This window comes from Vidua chalybeata, chromosome 3 (genome assembly GCF_026979565.1).
Source record: "Vidua chalybeata isolate OUT-0048 chromosome 3, bVidCha1 merged haplotype, whole genome shotgun sequence".
NCBI classification, from domain to species: Eukaryota; Metazoa; Chordata; class Aves; order Passeriformes; family Viduidae; genus Vidua; species Vidua chalybeata.
The window spans coordinates 77,058,645-77,081,462 of NC_071532.1; the positions used below are offsets into that span (position 1 = coordinate 77,058,645).

At 42.7% G+C, this 22,818-nt stretch overlaps 1 protein-coding gene across 1 annotated transcript; it reads right to left on the bottom strand.

Moving 5' to 3' along the window:
• Positions 1-14,575: 14,575 nt before the first annotated feature.
• Positions 14,576-21,402, bottom strand: GJA10 (gap junction protein alpha 10). The gene is made up of 4 exons (XM_053937523.1): positions 20,187-21,402; positions 15,607-16,142; positions 15,294-15,507; positions 14,576-15,134 (listed from the first exon to the last, which is right to left on the bottom strand). The coding sequence occupies exons 2-4, from the start codon at positions 16,124-16,126 to the stop codon at positions 14,576-14,578; spliced, it is 1,293 nt and encodes a 430-aa protein (XP_053793498.1). The 5' UTR covers positions 16,127-16,142; positions 20,187-21,402.
• Positions 21,403-22,818: the final 1,416 nt, after the last annotated feature.

Genomic DNA, 22,818 nt, shown 5'->3' on the forward strand with positions numbered 1-22,818 from the left:
GAGGTGGGTCTGGTGAAGTCAGTGACCCTGCCTAGGTAGGCAGAGTTGCAGGATCACACCCCTAGTTGTTGACTTTGGCTTCCTTACGGAAGTCCAGCTAGCACTGTATCCTCTAAGAGCAAAACATACGTTTGCCAACACCCAATTTGGTCACTTACCCATCAAATTGTTGTGTTCCAGGATCCTCTCATCCTGCAGCATTGCCCTCAGCGCAAACTGCAGCTAAAAGAGCGCTGTCTCAAAGGAGACTACTCAGTGAATTGGCTTAGTTGTAACTGTATTGGACTTGTATCTTAATGTTGACTCATGTTATGACTGTGTGAGACAGCAGCTTTCCAAGCATAACATCTGTATGTACAGTGTAGACAGAAGAACAACCTCCTAATGCTTTTTTTCATAATTATTACTATTCTAAGTGTACTGAGTTTTTATTTTGTGGTTCTTTGCCCTACGTGTGCCAGGTTGTGTGGCTTTATCGACGACAACTGTCATGTGCTTTATTGGCTGATATTGTTTGTTCTCACTGAAAAAAAAAAAGACCAGCTGTTCACACCTGTTTAAAAAAAAAAAAGTGTGGGGAAGCAGCTTCTCAGAAGCACTAAGTGATAATGTGGTCTTCTGTGCTAACGTTTACACTAGAGGTGTGTGCTGGTGGTTTTTTGAGGCACTCAAGTAGATCAGCATCTTGAACCCTGGAGGAGGAATCAGCTCCCTCTCTCCACCTTCTTCCATCTTCAGACTGTGCTCATGGACTGTCGCCCACTCGCCACAAAGTCTTGCTTTTATCCTCCTCATGCAAACTATTGTAATTGTAGCCAAGCTACTGAGGAGGAACTGCATATAGCATGTGCCATGTTTGTTGAAAATACTTTTTTTCCCCGCATGTACAAAGAAAAACTAGTATATAATGTAGGAGAATATTTATGTTTAGGTATTAATCATTACTGTACAAAATCCTTACCTTTAAATGTTCAAAAATATACAAATGCCATAAACTCCTAGTTCACACGGTTGAAAAAGGGGGAGGAGTTGTCCTTTCTTTTTAAAAGAGCTTAACCTAAAAATATCTGAACCCCCTCCCAACCATCTTTTGCAGGTAACTTCACTGAGAAGCTCTTTGGTGGGGGGTGGGATTTGATTTTCCTTTGAATTCGTTGACGTTGCAAAGCAGTTCTGTGCTTCGCAGAGAAGTTTTGTTTCTATGAGACCATGGTGAAAGCTAGAATTTAAAACTAAATGTGAATCACATTATAGAGTCATAGCTACTTTGGGGGGGCTGGGGGCGGGCGGGAGGGAAGGGTCAACTGACACAGTATTTTAAAGATGTTTTTCTGTTGCCTTTTTTATTTTTAAGTGACCTCCTATATATATATGAATAGATAGAATGTTTTATGAGTATAAAACCAAGTTTTATCTTGCTTCCTGACATGAAGATTTACTCTACTAACAACTCATGTGCAACTGGTACTCTTGACCTCATTCCAACGGTTTAAAAAACCCACCCACACAACCCATTGTGCTGCAGCTCTTAGGTTTGACCTGGCCTCATACTGGTGCTGGGTCCCTTGATTTCCTCTACCTTGGGAACTGATATTTAAAACCACTGCTCAAATAAGTGTCTCTTCCTCAACCTTTCTCTCGTCTCTCTCTTTCCCTCCTCTGCAAGCTCTTCTGGATGTTTGATTTCATTCTTTCCCATTAGAAGTGGCTGATTTTGTGTCATTGCTTCCTATATTTACATGTATCATGGTTTTTCAGTGGGGTTTTTTTGGTGGTGGTGGTGGTTGTTTTTTGTTTCTATTTTGTTCTGAGGTTTTTTTGCTATTTTGAACCATGTGGCTTTCAAAGCAGTTACTGGGCTAACGTTTAGAGGAAGATACTGGGAGAATTAGTTTCAGACCTGGACGTCAGTTTACATACCCAACCATTCTTGTCTCACGAGGTCAAACCAAATGACCACAAAACATCATTGGAAAGAGCGGGAAAAAAAATCTGACTGCAGAATTCGAAGAGTTTGGCCAGTGGTCACTGTGATCTTAAGAATCTCTTTGCGTTTGTCAAAGAGGATGCATGCAGCATCTCTTCTGCTGGGCGTTGCTTGGGAATGGCATGGTGAGACCCCATCTCCCCGCTGAGCACTGCTCTGCTCCCATGGGCACGTGAGTCCTTGGAGCTCTGTCCAGTCTGTATCTAGTCCTCCTTTTCCTCTGCCATTGCTATACTTGTATTGCCAGGAAACCTCATTTCATTTAGGCTTGCTATGCTTTGTCAGGTGAGTACTACACTATAATAATGTGTTTGTTTCTCTGCGTTCTCTGGGGGTGCCTTGAACACAATTAAAGCTCATTGCAAGCTGATTCTGGAACAAAAAGGTAGTGAAAAAATAAATTAAAAAAAAAAAAAGAGCGAAAACAAAACAGAAAACAAGCAAAACAAAAGCAAAAACGTTGGCTGTATTATCAGGAGATCCCAGTATTTATATCACTGACTTCCTAACGTGATGACTCAGGCGTCAAGAGTTTGATGCTGCAGTATAAAACTATTATTTTATATATTGTACAAGTAATTTATTAAATGTGTTTCTAAGGGTATATGCTGCTTTTAAGATGCACTATATTTTTGGATCTAATCCCTGTATTTTTTTTCCCAAGGAAGTAAAATGTGCTGCAAAAGCAAGCCACAGTGATTAGTATGCTAACTGCTACTTCTCTTTAAAAAGCAGAGTGGGAACGAGATACGTAACTTTGCTAAATGGATTAACTCCTGCCAGAGAAATGATTAATGCTGATACTGTGGTTGTTAATCTGGAGTGTGACACTTCAACATGTCTGTATCCTAAAGAGTGCTTAAATAGAAGTTAAAATGCCTAGATATATTGTTAATTTTTTTTAATATGTAACTTCATGATTGCCTAGTAAATAAAACAAATCTGCATGCTGGAATCACTATAATCCTGTAATAAAATGAAAACTGATCCACTAGGAGAAAGCATGGTGAAGCATTACAATTCCAGAATCAACACCACATCCTCATCTGTTTCTTGTAATCCACTGCTGTGGTGGCAAAGAGAGAGCAAGGGTGCATTTGCAGAATAGGAGACCCATAGAGACTTTTGAAGTGAGACAAAGTGGACATTTGCCAGATCCACAGGCTCACTTTTTGCTCCACTTGACATCCGTTACCATTGCAACAAGGAGTGCTGCTTCCACCTTTTTTTTTTCCCTGATCTGAGATGCTTTTGAAGGTGCCTCTGGGTGAATGTTGTAGCCCATGGCTACAGCATTTTAAAAGTCTCTATTTTAGGGCTGCCTTGAGAAGTTTTAGCTCAGTATGAGCAGCGGCTTTGCATAAGGAGGGGCTCTGCTAAGTATGGAGCAGTTTTATTTTTATGAGAAGTGAGGTGAAACTCAAACTATTAACATAAAGAATTTCTGCTCTCTTTCCTGTTAAAAATTTTCTCAACACATTTTGACTTCATTTCAATTTTGTCTCTGCCAAAACAGTACAAGTTAATTTTGCATCCATATATAAAATACATGTATGTATGTATGTATGTATGTATGTATGTATACATACATCTATAATTCTAGTCAGAGTGTGTGTTTGTGTATTTTCCTGTTTATAATACATATATGTATATTTATAATACTCCCTGGAGTATTTTATGACTCAGGCATCAGGTCTGATGCTGTAGAATACAATATATGTGTATATGCCTATGTTCAAATACTGTGTGTATATTTAAAAGATCTGTTGGTGGTGGTCTGTAGAATAATTATTCCCTTTACTCTCAAAATTTTAATGGCATTACTTGCAAAGATTAAGTGTATAGTATTTTCCTACACTCCACCAAGATAGGTATTATTTATATTGAAGTCAATTATTGATGAGCATTTTAAGGTAGTACATGAATAATATTGCCATTTTTCCAAACAAAATCACTTTTTGGCAGGAAGGAATGCTAAAAATATCTTTTTATAAGCTTATTACCCCAACTAAACGACTGCTAAAAAGCCAGTTAGGTGACTCCTGTTCTTGTGCAAACTTAAGTGACTGTGGGCAGAGCCCTTGCCATAAGTGAAAGTCACTGTGTGGTTTATGCAGTGCCACTGTTGTCCCTTTTGGCTAATTAAGGGCATGCAGAAAGAAACTAACATCCCAAAATAGAAATGGGAACTGGCAGCGTTTGATTTCATTGATTGCTTAGAAGCAGAGACGGTCACAGGCTACGAACCCAAAGGACCCCCCCGGCTTTGGAGCGAGCCAGGCAGGGGCTGCAGTGGACGGTGGGCTCATCCCTGCAGCCAGAGGAGCCCATGCCCTGAGGATGTGGGCAGAGGAGGGAGCAGCTGCCCCGTGCTGGGGGTTGTGGCTGGCACCCCCTGCCCCTGCCCAGCTGGTACCCTACAGCTGTGATGTACCCGAGAGAAATGTGCATGGTTTCAGTCCTGTTCTCACTGCTGCCTTTGCTCCACCTGAAGCTCTCTGGATCCCTCAGAGCAGCAGCAATGATACTAAACACTTTGGTGATATTCGATGTGTGGCTGTTTACTCAAAGTTGCAAGCATCACCTTTGATTTCAAGGGTGGGGATGCCCTAAGAGTTTGTTCCAGAACCAGTTGGTTACAAGTGCACCTCTTATATATGCCTTACAAACTTCAGAGGCCATATTCAAAACAGGGTTTTATCAGTGTATGCAAGGGGGTGCAACCCCTCTTCTCTTCCTCCCCAGGTCAAACAGTATGGACAGTTTTCACACATATCTACCTGTATAACCCTCTGTACCTCTCATAACTGGTCAATGACTGTAACAGGTTACATCAGGTGTTTTTTCTACATACTTTTTACACAAATTCTATGCGATTAATGTAACTTAATTCAATGCATCATTTTATTGTACTAGTTCTTAAGCTTGTCTTTATTTTTTTTTTCTAGGTGACTGTGGTTTCTTGTGATTTTTATTGTATAAATAAATGAGGTGGCTGTTGATGCTTACTCTCTGTTACTAAGAATTTTTACCTTTTTGGAAGAAAGCATTGCTATGAACTAATGAATTTAAAATGTCATTTACTCATTGTAAATACAGTATTGTGCAAAAAAAACAAAAATGAAAAAAAACCACCCAACCCTTTTCATTCATTTGAATTGCTAGTGTTAACTGAATTTTGTCTAGACACCATTTCTGTTGATGAAATAAAGACATATCATTATGTATTGTAAATCGTCTCATCTTGACTCTGAAATTGACGTTGCACGGCTCGCTTAATGCGCGGGTAGTAGGTGAGATGCAGGAGGGTGGGTTGGAAGCGGTTGTTACTGCCCGGTGACTCTCTGGACAGATGAAGAGACTTCTACTCACGGGGTCCCACTGCTAATTCACTAGCAGTCTTTGATCCAGGGATCCAGTTACCTTTGATCTGCAGGAACAGCCGGGAGTGTTCCGTTGCAAACATGAAATAAGTTTTTTTGGAAGATCAAATAAGCTGCATCTATACTCCTTCCCCTAGTGCATGACTTAAGGCAATTCTGCTCAGTCTTTGTTTTGGTCTTCTAAAGCACCAGTGTACTTGTTGGAAGGCTGAGGTTTGTTTCCCCTTTAAGGAAAACCTGAGAGAAACTGAGAGGTTTGTGTAGAAAAAAAACCATAGCTACAAAAATCTCTGTAGTATTCCTTCCTGAAGGAGGAAACTTGTGCCATGGACCATTAGCAGGAAAGCCAGAAAGGAAAGAAGAAATTCCAACAGCTTTAGATGCCATTTACCACAAGCAGGACATGGGGTCTGGCAGGGAGGTGCTTGTGCTGTGGGAGTCCCACACCAACCACCTCTCTCCTTGTGTCGGATGCAAGCTGGGAGCCTGCTCAGCAGCTTGGCAGGAGGATACACAGGGAGGCATGACCAGTTGTCCTGCCCTGGCCCACACACTTGCTGGGATGACACTCTGTGGCATGGTGAGGAGGTCAGGCTGCTAGAGGGAGGTCCCCAGGCTTTTTTATCACCAGACAGAAGACCATTGATCATGTTCCCTTGGCCACCAACCTTAGCATCTTCCTGTTGAGCATATATGAAGAAGGCTTCCCACCCCATCAAATCTGTCAGAAGAGGTACCCACCATGTCTACACAGCCTGGCAGTAGACAGAGTACGTTAGCAAAGCTGTTTCTCCATCCCTCAGTTGTTGGCATTTAATGGCCACCATTTCAAATATTTCTTTTTTTTTTTTTTTTTTTTTGCTTTAAAATACTGAATAAATGCACAGGCAAATTGTCAGTGAGTTTCTAGTGAGGCAGAATATGAATGTAAATCATGTGCTCTTGAAAAAAACAAACCACTACAATCTTTATGCTTGAGTTTTTTTCCTGCAGTCCTGCTTTCTGCTAGCCTTGCCTTAGAGTTGTCAAGTCATGGAGGACTTTTATGCATAGGGAAAGCTGCATAGCAAACAAACTTGTTCCAAGCATCACTCCCTACTGAGATGATAGCAAATGTGAACTGTGATAAGCTTGACAAAAGCAGCTTTAAGTATGTGGGGCTAGAAACAGGATCAGGGACAGTCAGAAGGTGCTTTATTTTCCAGGTACACCAGTGTAAGAGCTGCTTCCTTGGGCTGCATACAACCCAGAAAGCCGGCCCTCTGGAGCTAGGCTGTACTAGCAAAATGAAATGAGCTCTTTTTGTCTTTGCTTGTCTTTTGCTTCTTCTGTATGAATTAATGAGACTGTGAAGCAAATAAGATTTTCGTGACCACAATGTGATCTTCTCAAACAGTAAACTGGAAAGTGTAGATGTTTTGTACTTAAAGTAAATTGTCTGTATCACTTAGTTTCAATTTTGAAACCAAAAGCATTAGCTATGTGGAGGCTACATTAGCATGGAAAGGCTCAATCAGAGTTTGAGGATTGCATTAGCACAGGCAGAAAAGCCACAGATATTCTTCAGCTGTTTTTTTCTCTCTTTAATTTTCTGTCCTTTCAGATTCCATGAGTGTTTCCTCTGTCTTTTTATTCATCAGCTGCTGAAGTCTGGAGAGATAGAGGCCACGTAGCCTTCCAGGTTACTTGCAAATCAAACTATTCCTTTCTTGTCGATACCTTGGGTCTTAGGCTACCTTGAAGTTCTGTCGATCAGGCTGGTTTCTGATATGAGCACCACTAGCATGCACAATAAGTTGTACATCCCAAAATGCTCCCCAAATACACAAGGCCATTTCTGCAGTGGCAGCACACACTGACAAGATCCAGCTCAGTCTACATGAGAGAAATCTTGAGTCGTGGAGCGAGCTGCCCAGTAACACCAGCAGTCAGAGTACAGCATAGCTGGGATTGGCATGAAATGGAGGAATAAAGTGTTTGCTTTTTTAAACTGCATTATCAATTTAGCATTATAGCAGTGGGAGAGGGGAACATTACGACAGAAAATCTGCTTCTCATCTCTCTGCTGAAGGCAGTTTGTACTCAGTCCCTTAGTTTATTTCTTCTCCTTAGAATGTCTTTACTTTTTCATGATGGATGATAGTTCTAGGAGCATGCTCTGAAAGATAACAAGAGAAAGAAAGCACTAAACTCAATTGGCTTAAAGGAGGAAAAGAAATGCTATCATAGTAATTAACCCCAGCACATACATCGTTAAGGGAATCTGGTGCTTGGCTGACAACATACTTACCTTGCAGGGCTTTGTTCAATGCTAATGGTGGGGTGGGAAGAGGGGAAACACCTTGATTTTAGACCAAAATAAATACATTAATACATTGGTGTGACAATGGGTTGGGGGAGGTGATTCTCCCTCTCTACTCGGCTCCTCTGAGACCTCACCTGGAGTGTTGCATCCAGCTCTGGGACCCCAATATAAGAATGTCATGGACCTGCTGGAGCAAGTCCAGAGGAGGGCCATGAGGATGGTCAGAGGGGTTGGGACACCTGTCCTGTGAAGACAGGCTGAGTTAGGGTTGTTCAGCCTGCAGAAGAGAAGGCCTCAGGGAGCCCTTATAGCATCTTCCAGTACCTAAAGAGGGCTTACAGCAAAGCTGTAGAGGGACTGTTAGCAAGGACATGTGATAGGACAAACTGAAAGCGAGTAGGTTTCGATTGGGTGTTAGGAAGAAATTCTTTACTGTGAGGGTGATGAAGCTCTGGAAAAGTTTGCCCTGAGCTGTTGTGGATGTGCCATCCCTGCAAGTGTTCAAGGCCAGGTTGGATGTGGCTTTAAGCAACATGGTTTAGTGGAAGGTGTCCCGACCCATGGGTGTGGGGGTTGGACCTAGATGACCTTTAAGGTCCTTTTAAACCCAAACCATCCTGATTCTATAATTCTGTGATTTAGTAATTTGTTTGAAATCAGTCAACCCACCCTAGTAGCTTTTCCTGTACCTAGTAAGGGGGTTTGTATATTTTTGAATTCTTTAAAACCTTACAAAGATGGACTCAATTAAACAAATTCCACTTTTTAATTCCATCTTATTTGTTGCTGCACAGATCCTCAGAGGGGTTAATTAGTGTTCAACTGCTGCTGACACACAAAGTTTTTCTGTGTTTGTGCAAGTGGTGAATGGTTACCTTTGGGTGGCCAAGTGGCTTTTGCAGGATAATTGGTACACTTGCTGTCATCACCACAAGTTTCTTCTGAGTCCTCCAGGGCAGAATAAAATACAAGTACTGTGGGATTTTTTTTTAATAGGTGTGTACTGAAAAACTGTACAAAACCAGCAGTAGTTACCAGCAGGTGTAAATGTGAATACCTTTAAGGATTCTCAAAAATCCTAGAGGAACACAGGGTTTTGCCAGTGCCCTACCTCACCTGCAGATTTTCCTGGTGGAGCTCAGCTGTATAAATAACTTCTCCATGGTTATCAGATTTGTTATTTCAACTTACATTCACTCTTATCAAGCTGTTGCAGCCCCAGAAGAAAGAGCAGGTGAGCAGATAATTAAATGAGTGGGTATTTATTCCTTACACGTTGTTGAAAGGTTGAGTAAACATGCCCTGTTCTGAAGAAGATGACAAGCACTCATGCTGAACAGCAGCTTTCTCTTCCCTATCCTGCTCACTATGGAGTGTTTTCCCAGTGGGTAAGAGGCTCAAAGCTGAATGGAGAATTGAGAAGTAGGAAAAAATTGAACAGCATGGAGGAATAAAAGAGCAGTGCAATGAGGGAAACCAAACCTGGTGAATTGTAAAATTTTCACAACTTTGACAGAACCAGGATTTCAGCCCGAGACTTTCTTCTCTGCAAAAGAATAAAATCAGCAGCCCTATCTCAGACTAATTGTGCAATCTGAGAGTATCAGTGTCACCATCTGCTTCACTGTCAGTTTTATTCCCTTCATTCACCATAAGAAGGGAGTCTTGCTTTTAAAGATACATTGGTTACTTTGTAGCCAAAAATACAGACTTATTAAAATGACACTGTGAAAGGACACCCTGGAGGAGAGGATGGGGAAGATGCAGCACTTCTTGAAAACCAAAAGTCTAGAGTGCCTAAAATGCCTAAGATTTCATTATGAAAGCCATGCTCTAGTAATTTTGGTTGCTAAGATCGTCTTATGATTGATCTTCTAATGATTTCCAGTTTTGGTTTTTGATTTAGGAACTTATCATGGCTTCATGAAGAAACACAAACATTAGACAATGTCAAGCCCCCCATCTTCTTGGAATACCCTTGGGTATTCTAGAAAGAGCATGAGCACAGTAGTTCTCTTAATACAGGTTTAGGCATGGGTTGCAAATATAATTAGTTCCAAGTAATCTGAAAGTTGATGCCTTTGTGAAGAGAGTAGCCAATCTAGTGTAAATACTGCCAATCCTAATTAACCAAATTAAAACTCCTAGGTTTTAGAGCACACCATAGAATTCTTTAGAGAACTGTCATCTAGGTAAAGACCAAAAAGAACTGATGCTGGAAATCCTGCTCAGGTAGTATGGAAATGGAATCCTCTGCTTTAGAAAGGCAGGAAACACAGCTAGCAAAGACTTCAAATGCAGCTAGCAATGAAATACCAGACAGCCTCCAGCTTTTGTAGAAATGATTGCATTCAGCTGTTGAATTGGGGAGACATTGTGACACTCTGAAGATGGAAAGTCAGGCTGTGGTCATCTCAGCTGAGCTTTCTGATCATTCTGCAGTCGTTCCCTGGTTTGCAGAAAATGGGTGAGGAGGAAGAGTGCTTGATTCTGGTGAACGGCGCCTCTGGAAGTAAAGCTGCTGTCTTCTCTAATTGTTCATTTGGAGTGCTCAGGTCTGTTTTTCATGCCCCCAGAGATAAGAGGAGAGATATTTGATGGTCTTAATGGCTTGACACAGTCTTGCATGTGGCTGCTGGGAGACAATACCCCTCAGTGCAATGCTCCAAGAGCCAGGTGCCTATTCCGGGCTGTAATTCCTGGCCCTGCCTATTTTCACTAGAGCACAAGTTGCATCTGTACTTGTTATAAACTGATCTTTAACTCCATCAGTCTATTAATCTTATCAGGCTTAAGCATGTATTATCCACCAGTCAAGACTCTGACTGGTGCAAATTATGAGGTCTTTTTCTCATAATATAATTCATGTGCAGAGTCCTGTGGACAGCAGCATAATTCCTACACACCTTTGTGGATCCACCTCCTGGCTGTCAGCTATGATTATGGATATACTAAATTCAGTGAAGCTTTTTTCACTCAGCTGTTTGTGAAAAACTGCCATTTAAGACCTGCTTCACCTAACGGAGTCTGGCAGCCTGGGACCATGCAGAAGATGCCCTTTTGCTCCATTGCTGTATCTCCCCTTAAATAAAAGTTAAAATGTGAGAGATGCAAACCTTAGGGCAGAACTATGTGTGTACCCACAATATCTCTTAGAAGATAAAATACTGTTTATTCTCTAAGATGCATCCTCTAAGTGAGCCTTGGAAATTATTAGCTTGGAGACAGTTATCAGTGAACAAATTATTTTCTGTCACTTCAAAGCATGCTGACTGCGATCCTCAGGACCAAGGTTTTTGAGTCTTGCAGATAGTCTGACTTCAGCTGTACATAGTTGCTGGATTCCCATCACTGCAGAGTTTTGTAACATTTTATTGAGATTATCTCATTCATATAGTCAGCAATGCACTTGTAATTTTTTTAGGTGGAATGAAATCAGTTGGAAATAACCCTCATATTATGCATTTATTCTCCACTTTTGCTTTGCTATGTGCTTGAAGGTCCAGTTTTGGTGGTCTGTCTTCAGAATCTAATAAACCTAAAGCTTGACCAGCAGTAGCTCAAAAAAAGCTTTTGTTTTCCCCAATGGATCTTTAGTCAAATAAGTATTTTAGGTTTTCTGTCTCTCTCACTTCAGCTTCCTGGTCTGAATAGTTATTAACTTTGGATAATACCACATGAAAGAAATGGAACAGAACATGAAGAGTGAGTGGTTTGGGTGCAAAACTAAACAGTTTTACAAAATGTAAATATTTTGTCAGAGGTTTACACTGTAGTTGGATGTGAAATTACAAAATGGCTCTTCATCTCCAACAATTCCAGGTAAGGAAGTTTTAAATAGCCTTCTAGTTTGTGACCTAACATGGTTAGTCTGTATAAATCCTACCAATGGGAAGGGCATTTCTTCCTTTTTAGATCTAGAGCTGGTCTGGTTTGAACTGAAGTCTGCAAAAGCTGAGGAATCCTGATAGCCAGACATGCATTTTGTAATCAATATCCTACTGCACTGTTTCATTGGGGCTTTCAGTGAAGAATTAAATGCATTCTCTCCTAAGGGTACAAAATAACCTTTCCTCCAAAGAGGAAGGCCTAAGACAAACTTCCTGTTCTCTTTGAAAGAGGCAGTTTTGTACTTATGAAAAAAATCCCGTTATATGACCCAGCCAATTACTATCCAACATCTGGTCTTCATAGTTTGGTCCAATACATAATGAGAAGTAATTTTTAACACATTCATTTGTCCCTAATGATTATTATTTGCTTGTTAGAGATTCAGTTTTGTCGTGGAAACGGCATTGATAGTACTGGTCAGAAAAAAGCTCATCGCTGGTTGAAGGTCAAGCATCCATAAACTGTACCCTTAGACTTGCTCGGTGCTTTCAGTGCCACAACTCACAGGGTGCAGTTGGCTTGTCTGAAGACTCTTGCAGTATCAGATGGATGGATTTTGTGTAACTTTGAGGTTTTCTTTCAGCTAGGAAGAAAACTATGGTGTTTGTGGGCAGCTGCAGCTGTCCTGCTGTCTTAGCACAGAAGATGGGTATGTGTTTGGTTGGAGGCTGCTAGAATGGTTATTGAGCTGTAGAAAGTGATCTTTTCAATGTTGATACACCTCTCTCATCGAACCTAATACAAAGAATGCTACAGACGTATTCTGGCAGAATGGTGTGGATGAGGGGGAAAAAGAAAAGGCTTGAACCAGTGTGGAACTAAAGATGATAGTCTGGGAAATTCATCAGAGAAAACTGAAGAACAGTGTCAATTCTGCTCTTAGGCTACCCAGCTTAGATTAGTAAAATCCAGGTAAGAACAGACTATATTTTGGCTGTTTAGAGTATGTTTGTGCATGTGGAATCACTGTTATGTTAAGAAGTGTCTGTACTTTCTCTGCATTACTGTTGCAAGTCACTGTTAAACAGGGATGGCAGTAGGCTATGTTTTTGCATGCTTCATTTGGACTTTTTTTAATATAGCTACTTTTAAGTACTTGTTTTTTTAAAAAATATGATCAGTAGACTTTGAGTCTAATTATACACATTTTTCTTTTACCTAAACACTACCTCTCCTGTGAGGAAAGGCTGAGAAAGTTGGGGTTGTTCAGCCTGGAGAACACTCCAAGGTGACCTGGTAGTGGCCTTCCAGTAAGTAAAAGGGAGCCAACAAGAGAGCTGGAGAGGGACTGTTAGCAAGGGCATGGGACAAGGGGGAATGGCTTTGAACTGAAAGAGAGTAGGTTTAGTAGGAAGAAATTCTTTACTGTGAGCTTGGTGAGCTGCTGGAACAGGTTGCCCAGAGAAATTGTGAATGCCCCATCCCTGGAAGTGTTCAAGGCCAGGCCTTGGGTCTTTGGGCAACCTGGTCTAGTGGAAGGCATCCCTTGACAGGGCGAGGGTTGGAACTAGATGATCTTTAAGATTCCTTCCAACCCATATAATTCTGTGATTCTGTCATTAATACATGATTATCATCTTCTGGAAATCAATATTAAAAAAAAAATCAAACCAATGCTGAGTGCCTTTGACCAAATTAAATACTTAATATAGGAATTGAGGAATACAGACTGGAAGAGTATTCAAGTTTTAATGCCCAGGTTCAACATATTTATGATGCACCTGGATATTTATGTATTGAAATCAGTATTCATAAAAATGCTGCAGCAGTGCCAGAATAAAGTGCATTTGCCAAAACCTTGCCTCAGTTCTATTAAGAAGTCCATGTACTTTTAAATATTACATGCTGTAAGCAGGAAGCACCAGGTATCGTATCTACATCAGTCACATTTTAAAATGCTAGCACAAGTCCTGTACATAATGATCTCCAAAGACAGCATGCTGGAAGAGTGTTACTTTCAAGAGTAATGACATTGTTTTGCAAACTGACTATATTTCTCTGAAGGTCTCCCCTGGAAGGTAGAATCATTACATAGGAAAAGCTGCCAAGCAACTTCTGTGAGTTCTCAAGAGAGTGCTACTGAAATTCTGTCTTGCTTTGAATAACTTTCTGCACTTCACCTTTTTAAAGAGCCTTCTATCTGAGTATCAAAAGCCAGCAGATCAACAGATTAGGCTCTAGGCCCTCTCCCTGTATTAGAAAGATTGAAGTGGGAAGTGGTTAAATTGCACATAAGTGACAAATTAATATGGCTTATGCTGACTGGCTTACTGTAGAAACTGCAACCCATGGAAACTGGAACTCACAAACAATTTTTGGATGAGCAGTGTAACAGTGCCTTGTGTTTCTTACCAGAAAAGATTTGAAGTTTGTTGGCTTTTTTTGTTTTATACATAGGGGAAAAAAAAGCAGGGGGGGAGGTGTTTAGGAAGAGTGAGGGAAAAAAAATTGAACAGAATCTATGACTTTGAGCATTGTGTGAAGTAATCTTGTTTATTACATGCCCTTTAAAAAGGTATTTATGGGCTTGCTACTGCAAGCGATTGTAAAGGGGTCTCTATGCTCTCCAAGAACCGAACCTGTGATCTAAGACCACCAGAATTCAAATCTCTTTTAAGAAAGCCTTGTTGACTCTTGAATACAAGCACTATATCTTGTCAACATTATGACTGTAAGCAACCCTAGAACATGTAGCCAAAGAAAAGGAAGAGCTGCTGGAAAAGCAATTCTGTAGTCATTGGCTCTGGCATTGCAATTATTTGGTGGGGGTTTTTACATGTAGATATTTTGATTTATTCATTGAACAATTATTTGACTTGGAGGTCACCTCTGAGACAAACCTGAAACTGAGGGAAGTTGTGTCATTGAACTCAATGCGTTCTCAGCTTCTCTTTCTTACAGTGGCTGGAGCTGAAGAAGTTTTCCCTGGGACAATCCTCGTTGAGTTGATTGGGATGATGGAATGAGTATAAAGAAGCTGGGATTCGGTGACTTAGAGCTTCTCGGGACTCAGTAATTCCCTGGTATTCCTGCTTTCACGGCAGAAGGAGGCCGAGCGTTTGGGAGCTTGGCTTTGTCCGGGGGGCCGCGAGGAGCTGGGGCTGTGTTGGAAGTCCTGCCCGAGCCGTTCTGCCCCCTGGCTCGCCCCCTCCTCCCCAGGGCCGGCACAGGGTGCCGAGGCCCCCCGCCGCCCCCCTCCCGCGGGCTGTCCCGGGCGCTACTTGCCATGGACACGCGGCGTCCCGAGGCGGCGGGCGGCGGGCTGGGCGCGCCCTCCTCGCGGCGCTTCCCCTCCGAGCCGGAGCCGGAGCCGGGGCCGGGGCCGGGGCCGGAGCCGCCGCGGGAGGCGGTGCTCTCGCTGTCGCTGCCCGCCCGGCTCCCGGTGAGGACGCGGGACAGGAAGCTGGACTTGCGGGTGCCGGGGCAGTGCCCGCTGTCCGGGGAGTCGCCGCGCTCCTCATCCCGATCCCGGCAGGCGCTCACCCGGCTGTGCCTGCGGGGCGCCCGGCGGGCGGCGGCGGCCGCCCCCGCCCCGCCGCCCACCGGGGCGGCCCGCGGCGCCTCCTCGCTGCTGGACGAGGGCGGCTGGTGCTGTCCGTGGTGCCGGCGGCGCGGCGGCGGCGTTCCCCGGAGCTGCCCGCGGTGCTGCCGGGCCGGCGGCGGCGCGGGGGCGCCGGGCGCGGGCGGCGGCGGCGGGAGCGGCGCGGGCGCGGGGCGCGGCGGGGACGCGTTGCTGGCCAGGCAGGGCGGCGGAGGCACCACCGAGCTCTTCTTGGAGTTGTACGCGCTGGGGTCCTCCTCGGACGGGCCCGCCGGCCACAGTGGCCGCCCGCACAGGCTCTTCTGGATCTTCTTGATGCCCAGGTGGGCGATTTCGAGGATGTTGAGGAAGAGGGAGACTGCGGCGATGCTGTTCATGAAAACCATAAAGATGGTCTTCTCTGTGGGTCGGGACACAAAACAATCCACCGTGTTAGGGCAAGGGGGCCGAGTGCATTTGTAAAGGGGAGACATGTGAAACCCGTATAAAAGATACTGACCTATCATAAAGCCCACTTCGACCACCGACCGGGTCAGGATATGTAGGACATAGGTGCGCAGCAGGGACCCTCTCAAGGGTGCCTTATTCACTTTCTTCTGTTCCTCCAGCTTACGCAGTTCTCTCTCCACTCGCCTGTGTTCCTCGAGCATGGGCTCCAGGTCCTCGAGCTGAGCCCGCAAGTGAGCTTTCCTGTTCTGCCGCTCCTTCTCCAGCGCCCTGAGCCTGTAGAGCGCGTGGCCCATGTACACTAAGGATGGGGAGGAGACAAATATGATCTGCAGTACCCAGTATCTGATCAAAGAAATGGGGAAGGCTTTGTCGTAACAGATATTGTTGCAGCCAGGTTGCTCCGTGTTGCAGATGAACTCGGACTGCTCGTCATCCCAGACATCTTCAGCAGCCACTCCCAGCACCAGCATCCGGAATATGAACAGGATTGTGAGCCAGATTTTGCCAACTATGGTGGAGTGGATGTGCACTTCTTCAAGGATGCTGCCCAACAAGTTCCAGTCCCCCATTGTCAGAAGTTCATTTCTGGGGGGGCAAAAAAAAGTTATTTTCCTGTAATGATGAATTTCTTTTGGAAATGGACATTTTTAAGTTTTGTTGTTTAGTTTTGGGGTTTTTTTGTTAATTTCAATAAATGTGTTTCAGATACATTCTTCTGGTAGCTGGAGAGCTCTTAGAAGTTCATCATTACTTTCTACTTACTGGGCCTTTAAATTAATTCAAACTTTATGACTACTGGTCAAAAATGCAAATGTGAGATTATTTTAAGATTAAGAGATATTGATTTCAGCTGTAAACCACAGTACTTCATAACTGCCCATAGCTTTATATTCTTTTCTTCCCACTAGAAATGAAGACAACTTTTTTCCCACCTCGCAAATCATTTGCCAACTACAGTTTAATTCTACACCCACTCCATTCCACTTTGACTATGGATTTGCTAGAGTTTTGCCACAATAGATAATGTTCTTGGCTTTAATTTTTTTTATAAAGTTTTGAGAAGTGTCCTATAACTGTGACTTAAAAACAGTTTCATTTTTTACCCTAAGTTAGTAGCAATTTTAGTGCCATCCATCCAATATTTTCTGATCTACACGGGTAACAAGTCACAAGTTTCTTTCTTGGCTTCCTAAAACTACAAGTACATAGCTGATTTACACATAGCTGTACATTTGCAGTCTCAGTTATAGGATAATGTCAATAAACTGAGTGCTCCTAGGGTTAATACCTTTATTTTTATGCATCAAGTTTTGCTGCATCTTAATTATAAATTTTAACAAATGAGAAAATGGAATCAGAGTGATGTGGAGGTTTTTAACAGTGAGTGTGTGAAAATCTTTTTAACTGCTTCTATCCCAGAAACTGATTCACAAGCAAATTGGTCTATGTTCTGCTTGATTTACCAGCTGCTTCTTTTGAAGCTCTCTTTTGGAGCTTCAGGTAATGTGGGGAATTGAAATGTAAGATATTTGACTGTTTATTTGTGAATCAACTGCATGTTTAGTGCTGTGTCCTTGGAACTTTTTCTGCTAATATGGCAATAAATTATTGAAGCAACTGGGATCATATCTACCTTAGGTTTTGCACTTGAATTTCTTTTATGCTACAATACTTTCAAAATATCCCAAAGTTTACTAAACTACAACCTTTAGTAAAGTGCAATTTCTACGTTTTTTTGAAAGTGGCTGGTTGATGTGCCCAAAATCTTGTATATATTTAAATGATAGCATAGCTGGGTGATATCACCATTATTAATATGGCTTGCTTCATTACATGATCCCAGGTAGTTCAGTTTTGCTTCAAGGCTGCATTTATCCATGCTGCAAGTAAAAATTCTCAGTTGTAACCAGCAGTGAAGTCGTTATTCTCAGCATAGGCATCCTACAGACTTTATTATTGTGTTTCTGGGACTGTGTTGGCTGCAAATATGAATTTTCACACATGGAACTGGCTAAGTAAACATATCTAGTCAAGCAATGTCTTAGGTGTTGTTATGCACCCAGAATATCTTGTTTCCCCATTCCTTTCCTCCCACGCATATCATTGCAATGAGACACAGGAGGAAAACAGAAAGTCAGCAATAATTATTGTAGTCCAACACAACAGTTAAGCAAAGGAGCTTTAGGTATGTTTGCTGCCTTGCAAATGGCTAATCCCTCACTGAAACTGACTGACTCAGCAAAAAAACCCCAACCAAACCACAAAACCCTAAGTGTGATGCTACAATGTAAATTCAAGGATAAATATGTTTTAATCTCAAAGATGAAATTCTCTGGTGGTAGAAACTGCCTGGAACAGAAAATGGATGCAACTATTTGGGGCAAGGGAGGTGTCTAAACATATCACTCTGGCTCGACAGAGTTTTGTTTCTTGAGTTGTTTCTACCAGTGTTTAAATAACTCTATCCTCACCTTTGCATTATAAAAGCCAACAGAGGAAATGAAATTGTAGGAATGGTATAATTCACCCTTTAAGTGAGCCCTTGATACCAGGACACTTCCCCTCAGCTCTGCACTGGTAGAACTGCAGTACAAATAATGACACAGTCAATATTGTGTATAAAATAAAGAAGATAGTTTAGAGCCACAAAAGCCAGCATTTCTAAGAAATCAGCCCAAACTACTTCACAACCTTGTCATAGCAATGTGCTTCTAATTTTTACATTTCTGTCCCCTTCCCTCGTCTTAACTGAGTTCTGTGTAGCAGAGTAATTTCAGTTTACTGTAAGACAGGAACCTTAAATATCAATTATATCATTATTTCCAGTTTACTAGTAGACTAGAAATTCTAGTAGTACAGCCTATTCTATCTATCAATGCCTCATCTAGCATTGTAGACTAGATATATAACATTTTTAGCATAGAAAGTACATACCGGAGACATTTCTCATTACACCATCTAACTTTGTGTCTGCCCAAGTATTTTTATATGGTTATTTCAAACAATAAAAATCCATGCATGTAATCAGTTAGAAACAGATGGAAATCCACCATTTCTCTTGGAGGAAGTTCCTTTATATTTTTTTATTTTGTTCCTTCTTTTAAAATAATTTTGTCATTTGCCACTATTCAAATCACTTCTATGTTACATTCATGCCACGTTTACATCAGTTGAGGTATGAAATAGCAGCATTAAACTTTAAATTTCTTGTCAGAAGTTAAATGTTAAGATGCAAATACTCATGGTTTTAATTTGCATTGCTTCAAGGCTGACAGGCAGCTGCCTGCTCCATACTGCCCTAGGAAGAATTATTTTTCTGCCACTTACCTTAGGAGAAAGCCCTTGGTTAGTGTCTTAGAGCATTGCAGAAGGAGCATGCAGAAGTGCTTGTTGTTATTTCTCAGAGACCTCTCTTTGAGAGTCTGAGGGTATCTTCTTTTTTTTTCCCCTTTTTTTTCTTTTTCCCAAGCACCCAAGCATAGATGTGGTACACTGAATGGGCTTCTCAGTTCTATGTAGCTAGATGCCAAGATCACTCTGTCTAAACTACTCATGCACAGTTTAAAAATCATCAGATGATAGGATGGATGATAGGATGGTGCCTCTAGCCAAAATTATAATGCAATTATTTTAGTCAGTGGCATCTAACAAAGCCATTCCCTCAAGGCTTAATCTGTACAGCAGCAGTTTGTGAAGTCCCCATGCCTTGTTTTAGTCAGTTCTTTGAACTTGACACCTCCACCCAGCTCCCAGATGAAATTTTATTTTGTAAAGTGGTTAAATAGGCAGCCTTTACAGTACAATAGAGTCTTACATTTTCTTTACATTCCATTAGTTTCGCTTTGGATCAATGCTCGAGGATCGATCGGTCATGTCCGATTTCATACTCTGTTGCCTGGTGAGTTAATTTAGGATGTGTTAGACTGAGCCTTTGAAAATGGAGGCCACAGGAACTAAGACTCCAGTCTTAAGTTAGAAACACAGGCATTCAGCAGAGTAACCTTTCATCAGCTGGGCTGAATAGCCACCCTCAAGCCCATTCAGAACTGATATCTGTGAGAGACAAGGTTTAAAAAAGGAAGGTGAGTTGTCAAAATGGTATTTTGTGAGAAACTGGAGCCACCAGAACTGAGTTGCTGATACCAAGACCTTCTACTGCCTACTCCTGCCCATGCCCAGGCCTAAATTTTAGGGAAATACAAAATACTCATTTTTTCCTCTCATTGTGGAACTTCTGGCCCTTTTCTTCCCTTTTATAAGGCACATGTATGATTTCTATTTCAGACTCCTCTCCCTGAAGATGCTCCTACAAACCAGTGGCCAGTTCTCAAATGACAATAGCCTCACCTCTTCTTTGGAATGATCTGATTTATGTACCATTGCATCCTTCTCTCTCACACAAGCTGTACCTGTGTCCCTGAAAGTCCTGTTTGAATATGCCCTGCAGCAGAGGAGGTGGCTGCAGCACCTTTCCTCTAGCCTAATACAGCAGATGTATGGTTTATGCACACATTACAAACAAATGCCTTAATTGTAGGACTACAATTTTCACCCCTGAGAGATGCATTAATATTCATCCAAACCACCCAGACCTCCACAGGCCTTTCTCATCCATATAGTCTCACATACCTGTCATTGCCATTTTATTTTCATGTCTCTTTCCAAATCTGGTCACCAATCCCTAAAGCTTTTCCTTGCTGCTTCAGCTCAGATCATCGGCTCAGGCCTGGGTCCTCTGTGCTGCCTCATCAGATGTTGACCTGACATCTCCAGCACCTTCCACAGTGCCCAGGTGTCTCAGGAGCACCCTCTTCACCTCTCCTGGCTGTGAAAACTTGAGAAAAGAGCAAGAGCTGCAGCACCTATGATGTGTCCATCCTGTCAGAGTTGTTCACTGCAGAAGCAGCTCATTCTGGGCCCAGCACATTTCTGTCCCACCTCACCTGCCCCTTGGCAGGTCCAGAACCACAGGCTGCCTACTTCACTCTGCCCTCAGAGCAACCTGGTTTAAGGTTTTAGTTTTCTTAGGGGACAGGGCAGGTGACAGTGGGCTGGTCAGGGACAATTTTTTGCATTTTTGCTTTAGCAGCAGAAAAATTAATGTTGTTAAAGGACTGCTCATACAAGCTTGTTAATGGACCATGTAATTAATTGTGCATGAAAGGGAAGCAGGGTGAGGGTACAGGGATGATGGTGTTTGCATTTGGAGAAGCAAGAATCTGTGGTGCCTCCCTTGCTATAAGCTCCTGCCATAGATAGAATCAGCTTACAGTGTGAACTGACAGCAGGCTGTGTGTGGATGTGGTGGGAGGGAAAATATCCTGCAGATCAGAGATGGGACCTTGGCCAGTGGTGACTGGAATAGGCAACTGTGAGAAGCAGCACAGTGGGAACCAGCACATCTTTGTGCCTGACCTTCCTGGACCAGGAGAGACCTCCCTGCTGGGAAGCAGAGACCCAAGGAACACAGTGCTGGGGCAGGAGCTGATCACAAGCAAGGAGGGCAAAAGGTCTGGTCCTGGTGGTTATTCAATAAACCCCAGTATCCAAATGCAGAATGAGGCATTTACTCTGTCTTGTGTGTGACAGCAGGATTCTGCACCTGGCATGGGGTGACCCCAGGTGTAGGTGCAGACTCAGCAATGAGGCTGGAAAGCAGAGCCACAGGAAAGGTCCTGCTCCGTGCAAGTTGAACACGAGTCAGCAGCACCCTGGCAGCCGGGAGCTGGCACTGCTCCTGTCCCGGGGGACATCAGCTACAGCATGGCCAGCTGGCAAGGGAGGGGATTGTCCCCTCTGCTCTGCACTGGGACAGCCTCACCTCGAGTGCTGGGGGCAGTTCTGGGTACCACAGTGTAAGGAAGACATTCAGCCATAGGAGAGAGCATCCAGAGGAGGGCAACAGAGATGGTGAAGGGCCTTGAAGGGAAGCTGGCTGAGGTCACTTGGTCTGTTCAGCCTGGATGAGACCACATTGCAATCTACAACTTCGTGAGGGGCAGATGCTGATCTCTTCTCTGTGGAGTCCAGAGGTAGGATGCAAGGAAATGGCCTGAAGTTGTGTCAGGGAAACTTGAGGTTTGGATATTGGAAAAAGGTTCTTTGTTCAGAAGGTGGCTGAGCACTGGAACTGCCTTCCCAGAGAAGTGGTCACAGCCACTAAGCCTGACAGAGTTAAGAAGCACTTGGACAACACTCTCAGGCAGATGATGGGATTCTTGGGGCTGTCCTGTGCAGGGCCAGGAGTTGGATCCTTGTAGGTTTCTTCCAACTCATGATATTGTTTGATTCTAAAATAGAAGTGCCAGCTAGCTCAAAATAAGTTCTAGTATTAGACCCAAATAAACTTTTTATAGCATTGCAGGTTTTGATATTCTTGTCAGGGACTCACACATTTGAAAAACAGAAGATATATGTGGGAACTAATAGCAATCTTATAACACAGCAGCATTTCCTTGTACTAATACTTAAATTCTGACATCACAACAAAGCTAACGGTACAGGGTCAAAACCACTTCAAAGTGCACATGCTTTCTGCTGTCTCACCAAACTCATCACAAATTGGATATGAATAGTGAGCTGGACAACAGAATTTTAGCTTTAGCCTAAACCACTAAACTGGTACAGTGTACTCTCACCATCTAGAAATACCTTATTAAAAAAGTCATTTCACTTGAACTTTTTCCATTTTACTACAAACATTACTCTTGCTACTGGTACTAACTCATTCCTTGCAGAGCTAGTTACCTTTCACAGGAACCAGCCAGCCACCCCTGAAACTCTGAGGTATCCATCTTTCCTAGCAAAGCCAATTCTACTCCTGAAATGCCTCAACTGATTTCATAGATTCTTCTAAGAAATCCTTAAGACTGTTCCTCAGCATGCTTTATTACTGCTGCTTCCCTTCATGAAGACAAATTGCTAAAGATTATTCTGCATCTGGTTTTAGAGTGAATACAATGAAAGGAAAGCCTTAATGGGAATAGCTATGTTTTGCTGGATTGACATCTAAGAGAAGTTAAGTTGTCCCGAGTTAAGACAACTGTTGTAGGTACACCTTTAGCTGCCAACAGACTTTGCCTTAGAGAGAATCCCTCAAAATTCAATGCCCAATGTCCCATGATTTTACTTTCATGCACATCTCCATGAACCCCACTCCCTGAGTTTAAACTCTGGAAAAATTTTGAATACTCACATCCATTAAACAGAATATGTGTGTTGGACAGAAGTAGACCTATCCTCCAGTAGCAAGTTGGAATAA